The sequence below is a fragment of the Cimex lectularius genome, unplaced genomic scaffold (assembly GCF_000648675.2).
Source record: "Cimex lectularius strain Harlan isolate CLEC.00 unplaced genomic scaffold, Clec_2.1 scaffold18, whole genome shotgun sequence".
NCBI classification, from domain to species: Eukaryota; Metazoa; Arthropoda; class Insecta; order Hemiptera; family Cimicidae; genus Cimex; species Cimex lectularius.
In genome coordinates this window covers 346,618-374,594 of record NW_019392764.1, presented here as the reverse complement: position 1 = coordinate 374,594, position 27,977 = coordinate 346,618, and the positions used below count along the sequence as shown (strand labels likewise).

The 27,977-nt window shown below is 33.8% G+C and overlaps 2 protein-coding genes, 1 long non-coding RNA gene and 1 other non-coding gene across 4 annotated transcripts in view; 1 reads left to right on the top strand and 3 right to left on the bottom strand.

Annotated features, from left to right (window-relative positions):
- Positions 1 to 27,977, bottom strand: part of LOC106665681 (neuroligin-1-like) — a 312,439-nt gene that overhangs the window by 100,373 nt on the left and 184,089 nt on the right. The window lies entirely within an intron of this gene.
- Positions 619 to 10,463, top strand: LOC106665682. The gene is made up of 3 exons (XM_014392298.1): positions 619 to 1,276; positions 9,917 to 10,092; positions 10,155 to 10,463. The coding sequence occupies exons 1-3, from the start codon at positions 694 to 696 to the stop codon at positions 10,374 to 10,376; spliced, it is 981 nt and encodes a 326-aa protein (XP_014247784.1). The 5' UTR covers positions 619 to 693; the 3' UTR covers positions 10,377 to 10,463.
- On the bottom strand, positions 8,244 to 27,712 carry LOC106665684. The gene is made up of 3 exons (XR_001340331.2): positions 26,918 to 27,712; positions 25,988 to 26,172; positions 8,244 to 9,635 (listed from the first exon to the last, which is right to left on the bottom strand). It is a non-coding gene; the product is annotated as an uncharacterized LOC106665684 (long non-coding RNA).
- On the bottom strand, positions 19,203 to 19,275 carry Trnag-acc. The gene has a single exon. It is a non-coding gene; the product is annotated as a tRNA-Gly (tRNA).

Sequence of the window (27,977 nt, the reverse complement as noted above, 5' to 3'; positions counted from 1 at the left end):
TGTGCGATATTTTCAACATTACAATCTGCGCAGAAAAAATTAATCGTATTTCCTTTTTGTTATATTGTCCAAGAGACTAGATGAAACAAAATGATATGAAGTAAATCAATTTACACATTTTGGTTTTGTTTTTATGATACATTTCTCTGCTTTGGAACAGTTTTTACAAGATTTGACTAGTACACAATAGACATTGACATGACACGAATTAACGGTATCCCATCTTCTCCTAAAGCGTAATCTTGTTTTGATTTAAATAATACCGATCCTAGTTCAGATCAAGCAAAGGTTTCTATATAAAAAAATATTCCTACAAATAAAATATTGGCCAACGAAAATAGCAAAGAATAACGTGATATCACTAGCTATAGAACTATTATGACTTGTTGAAAGGAAACTTTTGATATTAGCAAACTTACTTTGAATAAAGAAAATGCTAAAAGACTGATAAACGAAAGGATTGCTGGTGTGTTAATTATTCTTGTTTCATCTCATTTTCTAATTTGAAACGCAGGTTAACTTAAAACAATAAAATATCGGTTATATTTATATTTTATGTAAAATGCTGCATTATTAAAAATAAATGTGGGTGATATTCAATTTTTGTTTCTATAGTAACACGACATCTGAAAAATTTAAGAATAGACAATTTGCGGAACGCCAGCTTTATGACTTGCACTGCCAAATCAAGGAATGATAGCCGAAAACTACTACTCCACGTCCTGTCAACCAGAAGAGAAAAATGAGGAAGTAAAATCGGAACCTTTGCAAGAAAATAAAAACGTGTCATGTAGCGAAACCGAGTTTTCAACGTCGATTCAAGAACGGCCTGCCGAAGCGAGTTTTGAAGAATGCGAACAATTCGTATCGAATTTCTGGTCGAAAATAACGAAACGAGCCGAGCCGAAAAAAGAGAAAGGCTGGTTTGAAAAATATATTCTTGAAGATGTGAAGAAATGCTACACGCCTTCAGCGGCGACGTCGTACTATCAATACCACAGGAGGGTCGAAGGGGACTGCGACGACGCTTGTTTTAATCCGGGAAATGATCATCCTGGACCAGCACGGGAAATGGGAACCGCATTGAGTGAATCTGACGACAAATGTACGAGGTTATTCTGCCCACGTTTGTTTTGCTACAACAGGCATCCTAGGACGTTGATGTGCTGTTTGGCAAAACTGCTGACTGCAGCGTTTCAGTTAATTGCTATAGGGGCAGCGTGTTACTTCCTACACAAATGGTGGAACCTAAGAGCAGAATACAATGCAATTATCAGTAAGTGATTTTTATTTAGTTTTTGAGAAAGGATATATGGCGTATTTAAATTTAAAGCTAACGAGCTAAAAGCTAAAATTAGCTATGTAAAAATCGTCAAACATACACATATATTTATTAATTTATACACATAACGTATGAAACATTTGGTTAAAGTCTATTTTCAAATATATAGCTCAAGCTGATGAACCACGTTTTAAGAATATCCGTGTTTTCTTTTATGCTCTGTTTTTTACGACTTGAACTTTCTTTGAATATTGTCTTCATTCTTGGCTAGACAGTTTTCGGTAAAGCTTTACTACCATTCTCCTACATAATATAATTATAAACACAGTGCATTTCAACGCTCAATTTACAATGAAGAGAGTCGTTGTAAAGCGTTACAATTGGTTTCCATGGTTTCGGATGAAAATAAACGCGCTTACAAAGCAAACATCGAACATAACCGCAAGCACAAAAGCATTGTAGAAGAACAAGGTTTAAACATTGCCTTTCCAACAAAATTACAATAATAATTTTTCGAAGTCAACTGATTCAACATTTAAGGCAACTAAAAGGAAAAACAATATTGGCTTAAAAATTTCTCCTGTTATTCATGAACATTTATATACTATTATATTGTATTATATTACTGCGGTTATTCTTAGGGAAAGTATTGAATAATTAAATTCAACGAAAAATATGGGATGCAAATGAAGTCTACAATATAAATTAAGGAGAGTAGGACTAAAGCAGGTAGTAAAATGGCTAAAAACCTGTCGGGAATGTAAATGAAACAAAACGGTTTTACCTTTCTGCAAAATTCTAGAAGATTAGATAGAGGTACTGTTTAAAAAATTGATATTTTAATAATAAATTGAAGTAAAGAACTCAGGCAAATTCACCGTAGACGAAAATGACCGCCTAAGGTAAAAACACTGGTATCCAAAAGTTTTGCCTTTTTACCATTCAGGTACGCATTGCTCGCTGGTCAATAAATAAAATGCGTTCATCAATAATGTGAGCTCCTACAAACATTATTTCTAATAAATCATAGTTCTAATTATTACGAAAAAACGAAAATAATGAAAAACTGCGTCGAGAAAGCAACTTGTTCAAAGAGCTCAAGTAAATTAATGTACGAACGAAATTGTTTCAAAACATCTTCTCTAGTACAAAACAATATAATAAACACTATTTTCAAAAATCAAATGGCTATCCGTAGTAGTTTTTGCGAAACGTTTACCGAAAAAACAGTGCTTCCACACCAACAGTCACCAACACTCTTCGGTCCCCTTAAAGAGTATTTTCATTTCGTTAAGCTTCAACAAAATTAACTTCAAAGCTAATTAAAATTTATATATTATAAACGAAATACAATATGACAATATACGAAATGTAATATGATTAGTTGTCACTGAAAAAACAAAAATTTAATTAACAATCGAACTAAATCAGGTGTGTCTTGCACAGCCGATTTTTCTTAAAATTACGTTTGTTAATAAATCGACTGGAGATGTTATTCATGGAGAGTCAAGAAAGAGATTTGCGAAAAAGTCGCTGCGCGTGAGGATTAGAGTGGGAGTGAAAATTTTTATAGAATGTATTTAGCTGGATTGGGCAACATCTTATTCGATAAAGGGATCATTTAGGTCGTTTTGGATGGTTTAGTTGGAAACAAAAAACGAAAAATTGGATTTGAGAATTCGTGATCATAAGGTCTGGATTGTGCAGAGATTGGAAGATTTGTGCCCCATGGTTCTATGGTGTATATTGGCTTAAGTTTTGAGTTGTAACTAAGTATTTTATTGTCTAGGGAAAGGATTCGTTCCATAAGGAGTAAGGGACTTTTCCCTTTTGCACGGTCGTCCATTGTGTCGATGTTTTCTATTGAATCGGAAGATTTTCATTTTTTTATAAAGTAAATATTCTTTCAGGAGAATGATTTCAAGTGCGGTTCTTCTAGGTACCATAACATTTTCTTAGCTTTTATAAAGGAGTTGTATATGATATGTTCAGTTATCTCCGTCTCCTCTATACATACCCGGCATGGTCATCTGAAAATAGTTCACTTTTTTAAGATTATACATAACAAAGAGTGAGTCTCTGAACATAACAGTTAAAGCTTTTAATTCCTTCCCGTTGAGGAGTTCATCTTTCTTCTATTGGATTATGTATGCGACTAATATTTTTTTTGCTCGATGCCAGGATTACCTTCACAGTACTTGTTGTGTTCTTTAGTTACCCATGTTTCCACTTCTCTTTTTATATGTCTGTAATCTAAGCCACAGAATTGATTTGGTCCTATGGGTTGTTCTGAGGATCCTTTTTTTGCAAGTTTATCTGCTACCTCTTTTATCGTTAGTTTTTTGAGGATACCAGAGTTTTTAGATGCATTTAGTCATTTTTTTTTTAGTTCTGAGGTGATTTCGTCGCCTTGGAGAACATTTAGAGCTGCCTGGCCGTCTGAAAGACTATTTATTTTTGCACCTCTGAGGTGGATTTTATTTATTTCGTACGTGCATGTTTGTATGGCTAGCAGTTCGACTTTAAAGATAGTTGTGGTGAGGTTGTGGGTCATGTGGTTGTTAATGTCAGGCCTCTTTACACCTATGCCCGTACGATTTTTCATCTTTGGTCCGTAATTACACCATGGAAGAGCTTCAAGTTTATCTTTTTTTGTTTTGTTTTCCATCAGCTCTCTATCTAATAAATATTTTGAATTGGTTTTTTAAGACGCCAATTCTGTTTTCTACTAGATTTTTATATAATCAGTATCTTTGGATTAGTCCTTTTCTTTCAAATCGTGTATGGGGATTTTAGGTCAGTCACATGTCCTGAAATAGCCAGCGGTAGCCGATAAGATTTTTGGAATGGGTCAGGGTGAGAGTGAAATTTATGTTCTGGAGTTATGAGGTGTTAAGTATGATTTATCGTTTTTCGATCACTGTTTAAGTAAATATGGTTTGAGGGATCTGTGAGCTACAACTGGGTCAGTTGGAAAATAGAATGCCAATGTTAGAATGGGAATGTTAAGAGAGTACTGTCTCGGTGGAAAGGGATATCAGCAGAATATAACGGACCAAAACCGCTACCCTGAGAACAAATCCATACTGTGGGTAAACCCATAACAAAGCACTGTTCGAGTGTGAAGTGATGCATAAATTCAAATTTATGGTCGGGGATTATATTAGAAGATTACCGTATGCAAGAGTATTTGCTTGCAAAAGTATGCATTTCGTGGTGTTTACGAAGATGGTACGGTAGGGATTCAAAAGATTTGTTGGATTTAGCGATTGGGCGAACTTCAATGGACTCGGGAAATGGTTCGGAGAATTCCATTATAAAGGGTAGTAATGTTAAATATTGAGGACAGGTGGGAGGGGAGCTGAAAAGAGACTCTTGATCTAGAAGAGAGGAAACAAATTTATAGAACAAAAATTCTTTTAGTTTCCTTATAGTTAGGTTTGTCCTCTATGGTCAATGATTGTGTATAATAATAACAAAGATAGTCCTTGAGTTTGAGTTCACTTTTTCGTACGGGAGTCGATATCTAAAAGGTCCTTTTATGTGATTTGTATCGTGAATTGACGTAAAACGTTGTTTGTATTTTCATGTGTTTTTAATGGTGTCTGTATATCTTGTCCTCCTGTACAGATAGAAATTTTCCCCGATCTAGTGGCCCAAATGTAAGGATTAGTTCACTGGTGGAAAGAAAACAAAGTTATCGAGGGTTATTACGGCAGTTCTGTAGTCGGATGAGTAAGGTGGAGCAAAAAAGGAACTTGATAGGTTACAAAAATGTCGGGGTTCGTGAAGTATGAATAAGGATGTGGGATACGTAACATTACTACAAATTATGTCACCTGATAACGACTATCGGATAATATTAAAGTTTTTGAGAAAGGAAACAATGTTAGGATTCAGGATTACTGTTTTGATCTCCTAACTATATTAAAGTCCATTTTGGTAATGAAACTTGATTAATTGAAAAGTATGAACATGGCGAAGTTTTCATATAGCGCTATAGTAAAATCGTTTTAATTTTTGTCAATAAATAAAAGAGGTTACTAAATTTCTTATAAAATAAAAATTACGTTTGGTTTTGATATAATTAATTGTAAGTTGGCTATCTCGAGAATAACCCGTTTCTACTTAAAGTTGTCTACTAGTGAAAAATCTCATCTAAGCAAAACGTACAAATGGTATACAAATGTTAATACAGCCTTCCGAAAACGTTTTACTTTTCTACAGTAAAAAAAATAAAAAATAAAAATACCATGTTACCTAAAAGTAACTTATGGAAATAGAATAAATAATATTCTTTTGAACACCTATTAAAGAAAAATCCTACATTGTTTTCATAATAGTTAAACACAATCAAACAAAAATAAATACCATCTTTAAAGTACTAATTAATGTGGATTGTAGTCAAATGTATTTTTTTTCTTTTTGATTTTTTTTTCACTATTTGTATAATAAAGGACATTTTAAAGGAAACTTCTTTCTTGGAATTTAGTTACGATTTATTTAATCCTAATTAAGATTGCAAAAATAATTGCTTACGAAGTATACGTAAAAGGTAATTTATGTAATATTTACATTTTACTTCAATTGACGGGGTTGAAATGCAACCGTTTTTTTGGGTACAGTAATGAAAAAATTTATTTTTAACAAACTTTTATAAGGAATACTGGAAGTTATACGGCGCTGTGGATATACTAAACCTGCAATGAATTGCAGCCATAAACGAACTATTTAATACATGCGCCGTTTAAGGGCCATAAAGTAATTAATTATGAAATAAATGTAAATATATGCAATTTCTTATTGTACAAATATATGATAAATGTTTAATTAATTAAATATATTTATTGAGTCGATAGTATTGTTGAAATGACCAATTTTAATGATAAATGATTCCTTTCGATCTTCCCAATACTATTCCAATGGAACACGGCTAAAATTAAATAAACATTTGTTGCAAATCGAAACCATGGCAACTGAAAATGCTAAAAAGTACGGACATTTTTACTTACGCGTCAAAATTTTTCAAAAATTTTAATGGGTTTCCTATTTGATGGAAAAGTGTAAATGCCAGGTCTATACGTGTATCTTTTGCGGAGGAGTTAGAACACCAGATTGTTTTCCTATAGTTCCGAATTGTACCAAAGCGCAAGGTGGATGTGCAGCCGTTGAAAAAAGTAGACGATCCATAGGCTCCATCTTCAGCAAGTTGGCCCACTTCGGATTGTTCGGCCTAGTTATCGTTCTCCCCATCGCCTTGGCCATCTACTATCGTCTAGCTTGCAACTTTTATCACTACCTCTATACTAAGACTTACGGTAAGAAAAGTTCGAATGTTACTATTGTTTTTTTTTTGTTTTTTTTTTCACTTACTAATTTCTTGTTATATAAAACAATTTCGGAAAGATATTCTGCTAGAAAATCAGCTTTTAAGCTCACAAACCTTAGAAAATTAATTTCGATATGATTAATTAAGAAATTTGTTATACAAACCGAGAATCTTCCTTGCACGAATCCATTACTCAATTTACGTGATACTTTTTATACACGAAATTGATTTACGTCGTCTGGTATGCGCATACATATTTTCCTATAATATTTAAAATTGACCATTTTATATAGTCATAGTTTTCGTCGTTTAGTCTCACAACTGTGAGATCGGTTGGCGGAATGCCTGACACAGAAAGAAACTTTGTTGCACAATTTACACGAATTTTATTTGCGTAAATCATATCCACGTGAAACGGATATTCGCGTAAACTGTGGAATGGGTGTAATAAAGTGCTCCTCTTTCCTTTTTCATCAGTTATTCTGATATTTCCTCAGTTAAACGTCTTAGGCCATGTCAAACAGAATATTTAATACTATTTTTCAAACTTGTTTATAATTTCCTGAAAATAATTAGAAGAAAATACGTCATATCGTCAAATCGTATATCATCATCAAATATAACAAAAGGCTACTGTAACTTACTAATTTTCTCTTTTCGACAAACGTATTTCAAATTTTTAGAACTACTAAGTATCAATAAATTAACTAGTCCAAATTTTTTAGCATATCTTAGTTGTATGAGAATAAAATAAATACAAAAACTAATACAAATACCTTCATCGAAAATATTCCAAGAATAAACCAAAACCATTAGTATTGTAAGTAGAAAGAATGATTATAATATAACCCACGTCTGTCTGCTGTTTAGATATAGCCTTCCTAACTATTAGCTACTTGCTAACGATGAATAGTAAAGTGCAGTTTTCCTCATCAGGTATTGAGGCCTTCACTTTTTGTTCTAGTATTTTTTAAGCACAACGTATTCTTCGAGTTTTCTCTAATGCGCAGAAGGGAAAAATGCGGAATCATCCTCGGAGCTTGTAATCATAGTGATGGAAAATCAGCAGAATAAAACGAATATAAAAGTTTGTCCAAGAATAATCCATTGTCCATTGCATTGGTTGCACACTTAGTCCTTGTTGGCGTACCTCACTGTGAAACACAGTCATTTAAATATAATTACAGGATAAGCTACTAAGGAGTAGTAGAAAGCGTTTAAATTTATAGAGGATTTCTTTGCCTAACACTATCAACAGTCTAGGCCCCATTAAGGGTCCCAGTCAATAAAAAAAAAAATCAACGTATTCTTATGTCGGAGGTTGCTTAGATCGGATTCGCGTTAGAAGAAAGAATTGCGGTGTCATTTGCATAGGCTATAATTTCGGTCTAAGGTTATATAGGACAGTTACCTGCATAAAATCCTTAAAAAAAATGCTCCCCTGAGAGACGCTGGCATGTGATGTTATCTGATAATGAAGTCTGAAGAATTTATTTGCTTTTGATAATTTGCAAGTAAAACCACATTTATGATATATAATACTAGAAACATTAAAATCATAAATAAATATGCGAGTAGTGTTAAATTTTATAAAATATTTCAGAAAAAAACTTTCGCTAGATTATTTATAATACGTATAATTACCTTTAATAGTGTCTACAAAAATAGATTATCTTGGGAAAACTAAGAGGAGACAAAATTATACAAAAGGCCTTTGCTATTTGGCTGTCCATGAATTCTGTCCCCACAAATTGAAAATCCTCCATACTGACGAGCGCTAATTTGGTTTATCTCTTTTGCCGGTACTCGAGAGTTTTTCAGAAATAAAAAAACAAATAAAACCCGGTGACGATTGTTGGTTTATATCCGCTTCCAAGATTTATTTTTCACCACGGTCGTGAAAAAGTAAATCTTGTATTTCTGTGTTCTTACTCGAGCTGATTTTTGATTATTTTTTTTTCCTGTATGGCACCAGCCAATTGAAATGTCACCGTATTTGTCCGAGAAGTCAGATAATCGAGATGGCTTATGAAGGTAAAAGTTGAAATAAGAAATACATGATTTTTCATTTGCAAGTTATTAAGTATTTAATAAATTGTAAGAATAGTCCGACGCATCCTTGTGCACAACTTTATGGAATGGAAAATGTCTACTTTATTATAATTCCTATTTGATCATGCAAATATTTTAGATGCAAGCCAAGTATTCTATAGGCAATGCGCTATCGACAATAAAGTATGTTGAGTTAGAGTCAATTATTGAGCTTTGTTAATAATTTATGAAATTTGTTTTATCCTTATTTCGTGTGCTCACCAGTTTGGGCTTCCCTCTCGACATCATACAGTTCAATTAGTGTTTCGCTGTATACCTTCTCTCTTGAGTGCAAAGAATATTGTATGGAGGGCTTTCTTCATGTGACACAAGTGTTTGTCCTTTTGTGGCACATGGGTCTCCTGTACAAACTAAACCATTCTCTTCCTTATCCATTATTTAATCTCCCGCTTCTATTTGCCAGAGATATCACAGCGGTTTTTTGAGTCCGACGAGGATTAGAAGGAGACTGTCTCAAAGTACGTGTTCCCTTGAGAATAAATTCCTGGGAATTTTGTGACGTCTTTAAAGGTGGACCATTTTTACGAATTTGTGGAATCAACTGCACCTCCCGTAATCTATTTATCACAGTCTGATCCGAAACACACGCCCCAGTAGCGCGTGGTAGATAATTGAGAGGGGGTTGCAATTCGCGCTGCTCTTGGGATACAATAAACACTCTTCAAAAATTAATGTGTCGTGTGTTTTTAAGTTATAAGTTGATCGTTAAACTGATTTGAGATGATGAGAGGAAATTAAATAGCTTTAGTAAATAGCTATAGTTATAATGCTGAACTGATGGACACTGATCACCTTACAGATCAGTAAAGTAAACGATGTCGATTTGTTCAAACTGAGTTTTTCCACTAGCAGTCAAACCATTACCAACTTCTATGTTCTAATGACTGGATTGGTTTTTCGGTTGCGATCATTCTGAAAGGTTTAAATTATTATTATTGTAAATATGAAATTTTAAGAAAAGATTGTAAGAGACCACAGAAGCATTCATTTTTTACCAAATTTCCTTGGTCGAATAAAATTCTGCATTATTAGGCTAATATATTATGATTTTTCATGTTTTGCAAATAATTGTAATTTTTTTAAAAGCAATGATAGGAGACGCACGAATAATTTACTTTCCGGCCAATTTGTTTTACAAATAGACCACCAGCTTATAACAGCAAACAAAAATTATAACGTTTTTTTGATTGCAGAGGAGGTGAGAGAAGCGCAGAATGAAAGAATCTTGCTGGAAAACGAATTGATGAGTGTACAAAATAATCCGCGTGGTGAAAACACCTTGTACGATGAAATAGGCGACACCAAAAGACAAATCATGCTCGGCGAAATCGAACGCATTTCACAGTATCTTATAGAGGCAAAGAATGAGGTAGATTTGTAATTTTTGTTTTTGTTTTTACAACAGCAACTAATTTGGTAATCGTTTGACAGATTATTTCACTAATGGAAGACAGGGACCGTCTGAAGATGGAGCTTCGCCAGGCAATCGAAGAGAAAAACAACGCGAAACAAACATTTAACAATGCTGTCAATTGTATCGTGCATGATGAAACACAAGTAGAGAACGACGAGATAGAATGTGCCTGTCCCATGCTCGCTCAGCAAACTCAATCTTCATCTCCAAGAAAGGCTAACAGGTCGACGTCGATTTAACAATTGTCAACGTAAACGTTCACGCATTTTACAAAAAATTTACTTCTTTATCTCACAACAAACATATTAAAATCGTCAAAAAGATTAGAAAAAATGTTTTTTTTTTATTAATGCAACGTCTAGTATTTGGTGACAAATACTAAATCAAAAGTGACACAACTATATGATTAAACAGTATTTTAACAACAGACCAATTTTCAAACGCTTCCAAGAAAAGATTGTTTTTATTTGATTTATTTTTTTGCTTAAATAAATTTAATTTTATGTAAAAAAATCATAAACGAAGAAAATTTGAAATAGAAAAAAAATCCAGTTTCTTTGTCAAGCTTTAGGTAAATAAACCCTTTTATGAGGATTTTGAAATTACATTTTATTAGTTATGCGTCTAAGAAATGTAAACATCTACTCCGACTGTTTGTGATTAGCACTTCAATTATATCAAATTTATCTGTTTTTCTTTAGAGCGGATGAAAATTACAATATTAAAAATTGTTCCAAACTTTTGATGAAGGGGATGTACAGATTTTTCCGTCGTATTACATCTTTTTAACGTCATATTATTTTTTTCAAATTCGCCTATTTTAACATCACATTTGTTTTAACAAGATCGCCTTGTTTAACCTGAACATAACCCTTTTTTAAAACCAATTTAACCCTATTTTTTAAGTATAAAAATTGTTTATTAACAGATGATATGTGTGTGAATCAGGGCTCCTCAAGATTTAGGATATCCCCAACTCTAATGTTTTTTTACCGGTTTTCCATGAATCACCCCCTCACACTGATAAAAGGGGTATGATGACTTCAAACACACCAATACCTGAAACGTATTAATATAATTTGCTAATAATATTAATACAAGAATTTTCCAATAACGAGAGCAGCATTGAGTTATAAAATGAGATATAATGTTAATACAAGTTGTAATTAAAAATATATAAACCTATACGAACAGACACGATAAATTCTCATGAGAACAATTAATATTGCATGCAATAAAACAGGTCGGTTATGGTAATAAAATTAATAATGTCAAACTAAAAGAAGATATTAATATAACTAATAGATATGTAATAAAAAGGAACAATCTGACCGAGTGTTACTGTCCAAGTTGATACAGGCTGGATGGAAAGGAAAAGATGGATCTGGGTGCTGGAATGAAGAGATGATCCACGAAGTGGTAGATTCTTGACTCCCAGTTCCGCAGATAATAAATGGGTACGCGAAGTAACTCGTAAAGTGAGTTAGCACAGACGTACATTGCGGCTCTCAGCCTCGAAGAAACGATTGAAAGTAGACGCCAAAAATTGGGCAGAAGGAAAGGAACGCTTCTGCAGGCCAGCACGTCCGTTTTCAACTCGTCGCACTGATTGACACTTGCCGATTTGTCAAAAACTCTGTACGCAACTAAGCCTACGGCCGATGGCACCTTCGCACCCTATACACTACTTAAACCTACCTTAATATTATTACACATAGATTATAAATCCACTCTCGTTTTTAGAAAATTGTTAAATGAAAAATAACCGTTTAAAAATAGACGAAAATTTAAATAATTCCCGATTGACACCACAACAGTATGAAATGTGTAGATGTGAAATATAAATCCTGTATTATCCGATTTTTAAAAAAATATAAAATAAGTGGGGATTTAGAATAAAAAATATATAAAAATAAATATGGAAATAAAGGGTGTCACATCAGCAGCGACCCATATATGATTGGCTCCCCTACCCTAGAGACGTCGTGGTAAGCAATGTAGGAAAAAGGCGTACGAGTCAGGTGTATGCGATACGGCACGCAGGTCAAATCTCCCACAGAATCAAAAACAAGATTGTTTTAAAAGGAGCCAGTAAACACAGAAAACATTATTATTTCTGTTCATTTGGTGCTTGGGAAGATTAGAGAAAAAGTGCTATTGTTATGGGGTTTTGGTGTATATACAGGGTGAATTGCTACTCGTGCTACAAACTTCTCCAGTAGATTCTTCACCCTAAAATGAACAAAAAAGTTCATATTGTCCATGGTCCGATTCTCAACCATTTCAGAGTAATTTCGCTTTTTATCGATTTTGAAAGATATCACGTCCTGGCGTCGGAAAATCGTGATATCTTTTAATCTAAACATTTCTCTGAAAATCTAATAGCACCGTTGAAATTCCCGTTAATTTTTCAATAAGAAGATGACGGTGGCAAAATGTTTGGGCTAATTTTTTGTGTTTTATTTCAGCCAGAACTACAAAAAGAGTGGAAAATTGTGTAAATCGGAAAGTGTATAAAGTAATCCAGAGTTTCTAATTTTAGTCTCAGAAGGCAGCAAATTTGAGGAAAACTACCTGATTTAATAACGCTTCCAACGCACTCGTCATTTTCTTATTTAGTGGTTGTGAGACCAAGATGTTGATGACAAAAAGAGAAAAAATGGTGGTTCAAGGATTGCTAATGTTTGAGAGTGACTTGCTACTCGTGCTACAAACTTCACCAGTAGATTCTTGACCCTAAAATGAACAAAAAAGTTCATATTGACCATGGTCCGATTCTCAACCATTTCAGAGTAATTTCGCTTTTTATCGATTTTGAAAGATATCACGTCCTGGCGTCGGAAAATCGTGATATCTTTTAATCTAAACATTTCTCTTAAAATCTATAAGCACCGTTGAAATCCCCGTTAATTTTTAGAGAGAATCAAAATCATAATTCCATTGAAATTTTTTAATTTAATTTAATGCCCATTTAGTATGTAATGCTTAAGAAGTTTACAAACAGCTAGAAGGTCAAGGAAGAAAGACCCAAACGTTTTGCCACCTTCATCTTCTTATTGAAAAATTAACGGGGATTTCAACGGTGCTTATAGATTTTAAGAGAAATGTTTAGATTAAAAGATATCACGATTTTCCGACGCCAGGACGTGATATCTTTCAAAATCGATAAAAAGCGAAATTACTCTGAAATGGTTGAGAATCGGACCATGGTCAATATGAACTTTTTTGTTCATTTTAGGGTGAAGAATCTACTGGAGAAGTTTGTAGCACGAGTAGCAATTCACCCTGTATTGTAAATAAATTTTAAGGTATTATTACTAAGAAACTAAGAATTTTTTTGGAATTTCTTTTGGTGTCCTTTCCCTTTTTATTTTTTTGAGGAGGAGCGCTTCTCACTCCGCACTCTGCCATATTCTTATAAATACTCTATATCTATTGAGATGGACAAAATGTTATTTTCATTAGACCTATTTGGTTTAAGGAACAGCGTTAGTAAGTGCTCCTCACAAGGGTTATTTTTTACTAATTGTTGATTAGTGATTTATACAGCTCTAATCTGCACATGCATGTATATAAAACACATAGACCCGCGAACCATTCTCTTTTCGTAATCCACTGGCAATTCCATCTTTTGTACTTTACCGGCAACCCTCGAGAAGCACCTAAACATTCACTCTCAAATCTCAATACACATTAAGGGAACAAAATTATCATTAGTAAATACAATGAAACAACCCTGTTTGCTCCAAGAATCGGAACAGGGGACACAAATAATCGCTGAAGTGCTCAAGCACAATTCTCGTATAAAGTGTCATTCCGACATATGGAGCCAAGGAATTGTACTTATCAGTTAGGTGGGACACATCGATCAACTATTCTCGGTCTGGTCCGGACGAGGACTCGCTTCCTAACATCCTTTTCTATCATCATAATCATTATCGCCATGCCGGACGTTGGCTTTGGCAGAAAAGTAATTGTTCTTGTGTCAACCTCACATGGCCTATCCTTAGCAGGGTGAGGATTACCCTTCTTCTACGAGTCACGTTCTCCGAGGCCTATTGGCTGCTCTTGGTATGCAGTCCGGCCCACGATTCTTTCTAAATTGCGAAAATAAAAAAATCGTAAAATGGGTTTTTATACGTCACGTTTATCAACATAATCTATGGATTTCTAAAGTCGATAAACGTTTCTTTTTGATTATCTTCAAGCATGAAAATTTAGAAGATGAGAAGATGATGGAGCTGAATGAGTGGTGCGGGCGCGCGGCGAGGACCTGACCCTGGTCGGCCGATCACGCTCGACTGTACAATGAAAATAAAAGAAAACTTCATGGGAAATAAAAAAAAAAAATTTGAAACTTGATGTCACAACAAAAAATCATACTTGTATTTTAATTTAAAAAGGGTTATAACAAAAAATATATTTTTATAAAGAAAACTAAAATAGATAACACTTGATTTTAAAAGTTATGTTAAAATATTAATTGTATTTTCTAATTGGTGGTCAAAAATTAATAATAATAACAATAATAATTTACTTTTACTTTTCTTTATAAAACAAGAATTAAATTCGATATTAAAATTAATGTTTGTAGTTTTTGAAATAGGTTTTATTATAGAATAAAAGATTCTTTAAATTAAAAATAATAAGAAATTGTAATTTTATTTGGAAATAAATTGTAATAAAAGATATAAATTTAATTAATATTTTCGTCTCGTATTTATTTTGGTTTGAATGAAATATATAAAAAAAAGGTGCTTGATCGATAAATTATATAATCGTAGTCAGGTCCGATCATAAACAACCTCTGGGACCTTGTTTTCGGTTCTCCGAATTCAGGGTTGGGCCCAAAACAAAAGTGACATGTTTACGTACATACTAAATCACAATTTATTATCACTAAAATTAAAAATTAATTATAAAAACAAATAATTCTTCTAATAATTCATGATTGTAAAAATATAAAATAAGTATTTTATAGGCAAATTTATAGTAATTTAAAAAATCACAAATTAACAGAAAAATAATTTGTTATTATTATTATTATTATTATTATTATTATTATTAATTTTTAAGGGCGTTTTAACGGCTAAGGTCATTTCACGCCCTAACATCAAAACCATCTATCTTAGGTTAGCTGTATAGCTTCTGAGTGCTATAAAGCTCTGACTTGTTAAATTAATTTTTAATTTTAATTGTAATTAATTTTTATGTAGTCTTCTAAAAGCCAAATAATATTTTTATATTTGAAGAAATGCAAACAAGAATTTTATGGTACATGTTTATATTATTTCCTAACATCTTGTAACTTTTTCTGGTTCTTTATGGTTAATAGTTAATTGAAGTTTAAATGGCTAATTTGACGGAAAAAGTTAAATTGTAAAAAAAACTTGAAACAGGAGGTGTGGAAACTGTGGAATTTCTTACAAATCGCCTTATACATAATGGTTTGGCTAATCATCAAAATTTATGTACTGTGCACACATTTTAATAGAAATGATTATAATAACAAAATATAGACTCCTTTTGGGCCTTTGGGAAATAATTACTTATGCAATTAACTTCATATTTTATTCACAATTTTTTAGAAATTGTGTATTTGAATTATACACATAATATGGAAATAAAAATTGGTTAATGTAATTTTATTACAAATCAAAGTATAAATAAATACCATCAACCATTGTCAGTTTTTAATGTGACATTATATTTAATGAGATTCCACTGACGAATTTTATTTAACCGGTATTCTAGAGTGTTTTTTTAAATTACAAAACAAATATTGAACATTAAGTAGTTGCCATAAATAAAATACAAGCATAATTTACGAGCACGTTTTAATAACACATTAACAAAAAGGGGTTTATTATATGCTAATTAACAAGTCGCATTCGTGTATCCAATACTCATGATTATCGACTAATAATTGTTGTTATAAATTGTTAATGCCTTAATACTTTCATAACTGCAGACTGAAATCGATTACACATAAACCTCACCGTAAAATTTATTCTGAATAGCGTAACGATTGTGCTTAATTAATCTGTTTATTTTCATTTTACAAGCTGTATGTGTGTTCAAAATATTTTGATTCGTCCATTAAATAATTTTCGAAACGATTTTAAATCATTCACGAATAATATCAGATTATTTTATGAAAGTGTGACCGCATTGGTTCAAATGATTATTGATTTAAAGTTGACATTCGTTAAGAAACTCATTATTTATACATCATCGAGTATTATTTTATTTTTACCAGTACCAAACATCTAATTCATACGTATTTGCAAATACCCGTTCACATTTGACCTTATAAGGTTTTATGATGTTTGATCAATTTAACTCTAGAACGAGAACGTGAAAGGGAAGGATGCTACACAGAAGCCGGTTTGACCGAAGCAAAGCACTTGTGATCTCAATCTGTCCTGTCCTGCTAATTACAGATATTCGAACCTCTTTCAACATCAAACTTCCCATGTCCTTTTTAATGGTACCCTTTGATTGAGATGAAACAGAAAAAAATACTTTTTTTTGCATTTTCCTGAGGGTCAGTGTATTTATTTGTAAACCGACGAATTCGTTATACGAATTTTTTTTGTATTTCGGTTTCACAGAATATCCGTTCAGTATATCTGGTATGCAAGAGAATATTTTTACCCTTTTTCGGTCAATGTTATATTATAAAAATCTCTATTTTTATTACTGTAAAACGTTTTTTTTTCAACATTTTTCATACCTCAATACGTTTGACAAGCGTATATTTAGACAAATAGATAAAAGAAGCATCTTTCAAACTCAAATATTTTTGACACTAAATGTTGTTTAAAATCATACATTTTTTATTGTCTTCCATCTCGAAAATAAAAAACTTTTTAATACAAAATGTTTAGTTATTAGCTTGATGCTAAATTTCTTTTTATTCACGAAATTTTAGTCACCAGTGTTATTCAGTGTTAGAAGGTGATTGTCAAATATATTTTTTTGGCCATCGGTCTAGTTGAAAATCAAAATAAAATAACATTTCAACATCATCTCACCCATATATTGGCTATTCGAACGAAAGTAAGGCCGAATTACACGAGTCATAAAATTCTTAAACGAGTTAGAAGCAATTCAATTGGCTGAACATTAAGAAATAAATGAAAAAGTAAAAGACACAACAAGACTCGGAATGCACAACATGAAACTGAAGAAAACCGAACTAAAAGAATCAGTAAACTCATGAGGATGACCAAAAATATTTAGAACTGGAAGCCCGGAAGACCACGCAAGAAATTCAACACGTGTTAATGAACACAGAACTAAAATGATAGCCGAAGATAACAATTTTGAAAAAGAAGGAGAGGGCAGAAGAAAATGGAGAATCAAGGGAAGTGGTTTATACTAATTTAAACTTATACTACTTTTTTTTAAAGACGATAAATGGCTCTGAAATTGTTGAAGAAGGAACGTAAGGATTGACTTCTTGCCCACCGTGATATAATTATCAAAGGATTTCCAAATAAAAATTTCTTGGTTGCTAGGAATTAGAAATTTAAAAAAAAGTTAATTTTTTAAATTAACTTTTTGCTTGAAAGGGGATATTGAAGTTGGCGACTTGACACCACTGAGATATTCTTTCCCATTATGAAAATTTACGGCCGCATGGTCCTAAACATTGCAGTTGGTTTTCACCACTAAGTTTTTGATGTATAAATAAATTTAAGAATAAACTTTCTTTGCATTTCACATCATCCTTAACAGGTCTAACGTTAGTACAATTCTTGGGTGTAAATTTTTTATGCTAGCCAGTCATTTCTAACTGATTTTGAGCTACATAAAATCACGAACGTGGTTAGCATTTAAAGAAGAAATAAATAGAGTTTCAAAGAGTTTATCTCTGTGAATGTTTAATGTAATGTTAATATTTATTTCCTTATGTTTATTTTCTTGTTTGTATTAAAACGAATTTAACTGATAACAATTTTCCTGCAAAATAGACTAAAATAATTTTTAATCATGATGACAAGTTTTAGGTTTCCAACTACCAATAAATGATATCAATTTAATATCTTGATAAAAGCAAATTGGATTGCTTGAGTAGTTGGCATTTAATCCTCAGTGGTTAAAATTAAAAATTAAATCTCATTGCAACAAAAAGGATTTTGATAGTAAGAAAGTGACAGAATCGGTTGGCTGAATTGCCAGAAATCCTCTAACATATCCAGCGTACTATCGATAGATGGACCTCGAAGGATTTGACTTGCAGAAGAGAGATCATCCCACACGATGATCTATGGGCCGTGCAAGGTTGACTCGCATATGTGTCTTGCATGTAGAAAATTGTTATTCGCCACTTAATTGATGGCTCCATATAGAGAGCGCGTAGGAAGTTTAATCGCTTTTGTTTATGGAAGTAATAATGTAATTTTTAAGGAAATGTGTAGTACAAAAGGTCTGATGGCGGAAAATTAAGTCCTCCATCGACCCTCAATTAGGTTAGTTATATGATAGGAATGAAAGGTGATGGAGGAATATCGAGAAAACTAATGAGTGATGATATGTAAATAAGAGAGAATTATAATTGTATTTAAGAATGTGTAAGAGAGTGAATGGGTTTGGTTTTAGAAACTGTTCGCATTTGGCGCTGAAAAGTCCTAGCAGTTTATAGTGCCTCGCCGGCTGGACGGATGAGACCAACGACCGACCCAGGATTCCCAACAGCCGGAATGGGTGTTACTCGAGGCCTGTTGGTAATTTATTGTAAATTATAAAAGCTGGAATTTGCGATGGACAGCGAGAAGTGATATAGGCATATGCAGATTTGAGTTTTTAATGGATAAATCTGTAAATCAACACACGTTTTTAATAATAGTATTGACTTATTATATTGTCTATTATTTATTAACAATAAGTTTACATTGTCCAAATATTTAGTTTAGTCCTATGCATCGAGACAATTAGTAGTCAATTTTTAAATTATATTTTAGTTCAAAATAATTAACAAATTCACTAATTTCATGGTTCGCTTGACCAATTAATATCTTACAATTAATTAAGGTATTTAATTGAGATAAAAAAGTCAGTGTCACGAGCGGGATTCGAGCCCACGACCTTCGGCTTGGTACGCCGATACTCTACCATTTGAGTTATCGTGACTTCGACTACTCGGGCACTAACTTCCCATCTCAACCTCACCTTTTTGAAATTTCATTTTGGTTGAGATGGGAAGTTAGTGCCCGAGTAGATCGAAGTCACGATAGCTCAAGTGGTAGAGTAGCGGCGTATCAAGCCGAAGGTCGTGGGCTCGAATCCCGCTCGTGACACTGACTTTTTTATCTCAAATAAATACCTTAATTAATTGTAATTTATTAATTGGTCAAGCGGACCACGAAATTAGTGAATTTAATGAATTAAAATGAAGTATACTTCACTAAAGCTCTCCGTGGCCATTTAATTTGTCGCCGAGAATCCAATCCAATTACACGACATTCGCAAAATGGCAAAAAGGAGGGAAAACTCAAAAAGGTGAGGTTGAGATAGAAGTTAGTGCCCGAGTAGATCGAAGACACGATAGCTCAAGTGGTTGAGTAGCGGCGTATCAAGCCAAAGGTCGTGGGTTCGAATCCCGCTCGTGACACTGACTTTTTTATCTCAAATAAATGCCTTAATTAATTGTAATAATTAACAAATGCTAAAAGTCGTTAAGCTCTGTTGTTTGTAATCAATTTACAACCCTCCTAATAATTTTACATAAGTGCTTAACGGGACTTCCTAGCATAACAATTAGAAAGTCTAGTTACTTGTGAGATAAAGGAACTTGCTATAGCGCTTAATATGGCATATTAATATTTACAATCAATTAATAATAGTAGGTAGTCAATGGTATTTGCGTAGTTATGAAAGGACTCCACTTAACATTATGGTAGTTCCGTTTGCGAAAATTTATTAATAAGGAGAATACTAAAGTGGTTCTACGTTAATAAAAATTCCTAAATTTCTATGCAAGTTCAAAGTTCCATGATTTTCATGTTTATTTTTGTTTTATATGCATCATTTAAAAAATTGTTTATTTATCCGATTGTATAAACGTCTTAAACCCAATTTGTGACAGGTTTAATGAACTTTTTTTTGCTTGTGAAAGAGTGAGGTCTAAACCCGTTGTATAAATATAAGATTAGGTTTTACCGAGGTGGTGATGAGAGCTCGGAGAAGCGTCAGGATGGAAAATAAGCTTCTTTTTTCTCCCCTAGTGATCACAATTTTACAACGTGCCATAAACCATTGATTACTAAATTTCATAATGTATCATGTGTAGCTTAACATCTTCTGTCCATCACTTCTTTTACTTTTTTCGCTTAACGGAACTGGAAAAACAATTGATCAATATGTCAGTTTTAGTATATCATCCCCTTCCAGGCTAATGTTCGATATAATTGACAGCCCTTGTGATGATTGATAACGAGTAGATTTGTTTCATCGCAACCAATGTATTCATCAGCCGTAAAACAAACCAATCAATTTCATCCTTACTGTTTTCCTCGCCTTAAAATCAATGCAACGTCCATTCACAACACTATAACCAGTCAGGAACATAGTTTTTTGTGTGCGATAAACAAAAGAATTTTTTATACAACTTTAATTGTAATCAGTTGTTTTTTATCTGCACTTCTAAAAAACTATTTTTTTATGTACCCTGAAAGTTTTATTTGGTTATTTTTCAAAACAATTAGGTATAAAGTTTAATAGTTGACGGTATTAACATTTATAAGGTCTTACTATTCCTTTTATACTTTTTAGATTAAAAATAAATAAATTCAATTTCATACTCTTCAAACAATAATTTTGGGTTAAAATTAAGTACTAATTTTTCTCTGAAAAGAATGGCTTAAGTCAAGAAAATCTCGCCCGGGCAGATGCTTTGACCAACGACAGGCGTACTGTGTGCCGTGCTCACGATAATCAGAGGAAGTCTCAATTGCAGAAAAGATAGATCGCGATGTACGACGGTTAAAAACGATCGTTTTATTGCTCTTCCCGCATTACGAAACTGCTATGTAACGAATTCCTTAATAGGTAGTCAACTCTAAACTATCTGTAATCTTAAGGTGAGTTCGAAAACAGTCATCAGAAGGCTTCGTGAGTATAGCCTAATATCTAGCCGTTCCGCATCAGGTTCTCTACTACTGTACAGAAAGGCGACTGACTATTTGCAAATCAGCATCTCGCGTGGACATTTGAACAATGGAAGGCTTAGAGATAAGTGCCGGTTTTGTTTGTGCCAATCAGATGACTGGGACTGTGCGGGAAGACGTGGAGAACGCTTTGCTTCATGTGCTCAGAGTGTGCCACAGCCTATTCAAAGACAGTCAGTGGGATGAAATCAACATCCATGCCACGTACGAAAATGATTATCTTACAGAATAGATCTTTCACTGCACTAAGGTACATATGGTTCCCATTTTGGGACGCCGAGTCAACAGAATGACAATGAGGTTCTTTAACGTGCACACCTGGCACATGGCCTTATCACACGTTTAGATTCTCAAGATAGGAGCGATACACCTCTGCTCAGATGTGGTCAGTGTTAATCGTGTGAGGTTTGGAGTACAAGCCACTCATACACAGGCAGTGACTTCTCACGTTTGCCCAATCCGAGGGCGTGGGGTTTTGGTAAATGTTCTTTTAACCATCGAAATTAAATAAGTTTTACTAACACTTGATTTCAGATCTTGTGTAATTTGGTTTATATTAAAGTAAGTATGCTATAATTAATATTACGATAAAATACACATAATTTGGAATAAACAATAAATGTGTAGAGATTAGTGACCGTTAATCAATAGTTATTCAGATATCGTGAGATGCGGTCGGGTGTGATGTAGGTTTCAGAAAAACATTTTCTTTATCGTGCCAACGTTTCGATCTTTTATTGAGATCATCTTCAGGGCTCAAAGTGTTTGTCTTCTGTGTAATTGTACCATCCTTGCATGTCGTGTCGAGAGTGAAACGATGGCACGATAAAGAAAATGTTTTTCTGAAACCTACATCACACCCGACCGCATCTCACGATATCTGAATAACTACAAACAATAAAATACGAGTGTTCGGTGCTTTTTGTCATGGAATTTACAAAACATAAACTAAATTTACGCAGATGCAACAATTAAAAATAGGGAAATGGCGAAACGGCAAACCAAACTAGCTACGATAGACAGGTCAAAATGATTGATAAGGACCCAAATTCGGTGTTCATCTCTCCGCCGTCCGCACGGAGAAATCTCTCAATAAATATACTTGCTATTGCACTTGATTTTGCATTTAAATAATTACAACCAATGAATGATTGATAGGGAACAATATTTAACAGTGAATCAGTGATTATGTTGAATGAATTTATTTGACAATTTTTTAAAATTGCATTTTTCTTAATAATATAAATTTTTATAATAGCATAACGATCACTACCACCTATCGTCAATATATATTTTAAGTTCACTAATTTCGTGGTCCGCTTGATCAATTAATGCATTACAATTAATTAAGGTTTTTAGTTGAGATGAAAAAAGTTAATGGCACGAGCGGGATTCGAACCCACGATCTTAGGCTAGATACGCCGCTGCTCTACCACTTGAGCTATCGTGACCTCGATCCACTCGGACATCAACTTCCCGTCCCAACCCCACCTTATGAGTTTTCCCTTTTTTTGCCTTTTTTCAATTAATTGTAATGTATTAATTGGTCAAGCGGACCACGAAATTAGTGAATTTAATGAATTCAAATGAAGTATACTTCACTAATGCTCTCCATGGCCATTTCATTTATCGTCGAGAATCTAATCCGATTACACGACATTTGAAAAATGGCAAAAAGGAGGGAAAACTCATAAGGTGGGGTTGAGATGGGAAGTTGGTGTCCGAGAGGATCGAGCTCACGATAGCTCAAGTGGTAGAGCAGCGGCGTATCTAGCCGAAGATCGCGGGTTCGAATCCCGCTCGTGCCATTAACTATTTCCATCTCAACTAAAAACCTTAATTAATTGTAATATATTTTAAGCATAAATGGGTAATTTTTTCAATGATATCTCGTTTATTTTTATTAAGCTTGTTGATAAACACTTCCATCGCCCTAAATCGAAGAACTGATTAAAGAATAGCGAGGTGGTATTCGAACGAATGGACGCCTCATAAACTCATTGTTTTTCGGAAAATGTAAGGGCACAATGCCAAGTCACATTTTTGTATTTTTAATGAAAGTGTTAATCCTTTATTCAGATTTCTAACGCAATTATAAAATTAGGAAAACCGTTTTGTTGCCCTTTTGGTCAATTGGAATATTATTGCAAACTAATTTTCGTTCAAAATAATTCCGAAAATACGTTTATATAGCCATATTTAGTAAAATTTGTATATTTTATCTGAAAATATGGACGAAGCCGGGAACCTTCACACCCAATGACCACGATACGGTCCTGTGGTATTAACAACGATATAAAAGCCGAGAAGCCAACATGGTTGATACTGGCCGTCGGAAGATATGATTCAAAGAAAAGGGATCTTAGCAACCAGACGAAGAAGTGGCAATAGGTTGACATTTATGAGCCAATAGCCCACGAAGGCAAATGTTACTCAATGTGGGCCACTTATTTGAAGGGTTCCATTCCTTGGATCCATACAGAAAGCGAGTAGGAATGCCATTCGATATGCATATTCTTCTCGAGCACGGCACTTAGTACGAAAATTCTAGTAATACCTGTCATACGGAGAGGTTAACTATCCGTTTGGTGTCGTAGACGAGGAGACTTTACAATACTCCTTTCACTCTATTCAATATTAAAAGAACATGCACTGTGCAGCGATTCAAACTCAGGACGACTAGCGTGGCTACGAGTGGGACGGCTTAACCACTCGCCCAGAGTCAACGGCATCAAGTATTTGAGTCCGTAATCTGATTTTGGGAGGAAACAGGGCTGTTTTAATATACATATTGCTTGGTTTTAGCATTTTTATATATTAAAAGTGAGTATATTGTGTGCGTAGGGTCGATAGTAGATTATACATTACGCTCTTCTTTATTTAAATTTCAGTGAGTTGATATTATTATTTAATACTATTGAGTACCCCACTGACCCTCAATTTAATATGATTAGTACGTGGGAAATGTGATAGAGAAATATCGAGTACTTCATCACTCTACAAAAGTCCATAGTGTTTAAACAAGAAAGAATGTTTTTATGAATGAATTCGACTGGAGTGAGACTGAGCTTAAAATCTGCATTCATTGGGTATTGAAATAACATATTGGTTTGGTACAAAATCAGTGGAGGTTTTGAAGGTTTGTTTTATTTTAGCAGGTGATTGTCCTGTAAACAATGCTAACTCTTCAAATCTGATTTATGGATTATCATAAATACTTTTAACTGTTATCTTCTGTACAAAACATTTTCGTTTTTATCGAATTTCTTAAGAGTGAGTACCTGCAAAATTAAATATGTTCAAAGTAGATTTTCGTCAAATTTAAACTTGGGCGAAGTGCGGCCTAAACCAGTCAATACAGTTTAGGGGGAGAAAAGCATTAGTAAATGCACGGTGCAGCGATGGTTTCAGAAATTTCGTTCTACAGATTTCGTTCTCGATTATAGGTAAATTCGCGGTAGGACGATTGTGACGTGATTGTGGACGATGACAAAGTCAAAACGAAACAATGAATAATATTCACATATGACAAAAGGTAAATCGCGGAAGAGCTTTGTGTTGACCACTCAACCGTTGTTTACCATCTGGAGCAAATTTGTAAAGTAAAGAAGCTCGATAAGTGGGTATCGCACGAACTAACCGAAGTTCAAAGAAATCGATGCTCTGAAATTTGCACGGCTCTTCTGTTGCGCCAACAAAAATGATCCATTTTTCGATCGAATGATCACGTGAGATGAGAAATGGACGCTGTAAGATAACAGGAGGTTCACAGGTCAGTAGTTGGACAAAGAAGAAGCGCCAAAGCACGTACCGAAACAATTCTGCACCCAAAAAAAGTTTAGTGGTGTACTGCTGGGGTTGTTCACTATAATTTCCTGAATTATGGTGAAACTATCACAAGACAAAAATATTGACAAGAGACAACTGCAACGTCTTTGTCCAACATTGGTAAACCGTAAGTGGTCGATTCTCCTTCACGATAACTCTTGGGGACATGTCGCAATGCCAACCCTGCAGAAACCCGACCTGTCGCCTACAAACTTGCACTTTTTTATGCATTTTGATTATTTCTTGAGGGATAAACTTTTGAGAACGCGGTGAAGCCGAAAACGACTTCCAAGACTTTATTGTGTCGAGACAAAGATTTTTATGTCAGCGGAATAAAAGCGCTTATTACACGTGGGCAAAGATGCAAAAGAAATTGCGGTACGTTATTTTTTCTCATAAAAGATTTTGTTCGGTAATAACGCTTAAGCAACAAATACGTTAGGTAGTACTCGAGTACTCAATATTTCACTGTGATCCCACAATTATTCACAGTAATAAATCTTCTCATACAAAAATTTATCGTTCAGTATTACAGTTAAAAAATTGTCGCGTCACCGGGATATTTGATATTATGGCTGTGTCTCATCCTCTATCACTCTAAAAAAAAAAAAAAGAGTAATAATTAACCTACTTTGGTGAGCCTGCGGAGTACATTATATTCCACACACCCATCCACACATACTTAAACACTCACGCTAATAAATTCTTTAATACCTTCAAACCGTATTTATACATAAACGAAACGGCGAATCTTTGGAGTATTTTCTATTTCGCCAGTCCCTCGACGTTCGAATCCAGTTAAAATAAATGGCGAGTCTTGGGAATATCTTTTACATATAACAACTAACCTAGTTTGGTGGGTCCAATCAATAGTTAGTATGCAAGCAGTAGTATCCAACCAATTTTTTCCATAATTTCTGTTGGGTTTCAAAAGTGCTTTAAGCCTCGTTGGTAGGCCACACTTTGACTTGTACTATGATAAGTGATCACACGTTTCACAGTTACTAGTGCGTAGTGGAATAAATTGTACTTACTGAAACAATTAAACGATATATTTTAAGTAATTTGCCTTAACCACCAGACCCTCTAATTCTAAATTAAACAAAATAAATTCACAGTATATTTATTAATTTTAAAATCATCAGTCATCCTTTGGAAATTGTTTGTTGTGATCCAGTTGTGATTGATGGATAATAAACTTGGACAAATCCATTTAAAAAGTTTATTTTCATTAAGAGCAGCGCTTAGATTCTGTTGAATAATTGGTTAGGGATGGTTTTATTGGTTTTTCGCCTTCCTTTCAGCCATGCGGTCACTTAGATTTTTCCTTTTCCTAACTTCTACGGAGCAACTGCCTTAACTCAATTTTATAGTGCTGACATTTTCAGTGTATATGTTTTTTTTTTCGTTTTTCACACTGTTGTTGCTGTTTTATGTATTTGCCATGGACAGTATTGATTGCTGGTTCCTATATCTCAAAATTATACGCTTGGAATGCGGAAGATGGGTTTTATAGCCCGGAACGATATCTAAATGAATTCAAATTCCGCGGAATACTTTTTTTTCAATCTAAATGTTGAATAAATTGTTTGAATCGAACGACGTTTTATCTTTAAACTGAATAAATTATCTGTAATACCTAATACGTAATACGGAGTAAAGTTTATCCAGAAAAATAAGGTTTATCATTTTTGAAGACAGAATGACATGGTTTTGTTTAGTACATTAGATCGAGATGTTCAACAAATATAACCATTTATATTACATGAATGTGTTACCTGAAACATCGAAGTGTGTGAGGTGAACAATTCGAAGGGAACGAAATGAATCGTACCATGGCGCAATTTGCGAATCCATTATTAAATTACTGCCGGTTGAATAAAAGCGTAGGGGAGAGATCCTCGGTAGGCCCAGCATATAAATATCCCAGGTCCAAGAAGGACGATTTGTATTCAGCCTGTGCCTGCTAAACGGTTGATATTTCCATTAGAAGGTCCTTTGTGGAAGATTTAAGAGCAGAACTAACTGAACAGAGTGCGACAAGATATTATGAACAGTTATTTTTTGTTTGTTTTACGGCTGAGTATGAACAAATGTAATGACAAAGTAGAAAAATAGTTTGACGATAAATAAATTGATTGTAAGTAGTTCTATTGAAATAATTTCAGGCTTTCAGGTTTTAAAAACAAACAGCCGTTTCATAAAGCCTGCTGATTAATAACACACGTACTCGGTGCAAACAAATCACCGATGTTTACTCGGACAAGGACTATAACTAGGTCACCTTTAAGAAACTCAACAAAATAATTGAGTTAGACGTTTGGTAAACAAAAACTCATCTCAATTAGCGAAAGCGCATGCAAACATTAGCCGGTTTTACTATGATAACAAACCCTTTTAAATGATCAAACATCAATCATAACTGATTGTAAGTGACCCTCTTCCTCAGCTGTCCTACCAGCTAAATATAAACGTTTTAACGTCAGACGGCAACCGTTCATTTCCGATGTTGTCGTTTTAGTTCTTTACACTCATATTGTGTGTATAAAAACATATTTGTTTTATATATCATTCTTTCGTACAAATGTTGCTTAAATTCATTCATAATTTCGATTTATAAATTCGAGGATTCGAAGGCACGACTTGCTGTATTGGCCATAGTATTGTGATCGGTATAATTAAAAACATAGTCGCCCATAATTGTAATTTGTACAGGCTACACTATTTAAAAACCGTCTACAACGCGTATTGTTACTTTTAATCCTTTATATATGCTAGTAATAACACACTTGAGTTGCAGATTGAGATGATGGGGTTTCGAAGTCAGGAAAGCTGAAG

Excerpts from the sequence above, each read along its gene's own strand:
- LOC106665682 (XM_014392298.1), top strand. The coding sequence starts at position 694 with ATGATAGCCGAAAACTACTACTCCACGTCCTGTCAACCAGAAGAGAAA. Across the intron at positions 1,277-9,916 it reads AGAATACAATGCAATTATCA|AGGAGGTGAGAGAAGCGCAG; the intron begins GTAAGTGATTTT and ends TTTTGATTGCAG. Across the intron at positions 10,093-10,154 it reads TTATAGAGGCAAAGAATGAG|ATTATTTCACTAATGGAAGA; the intron begins GTAGATTTGTAA and ends ATCGTTTGACAG.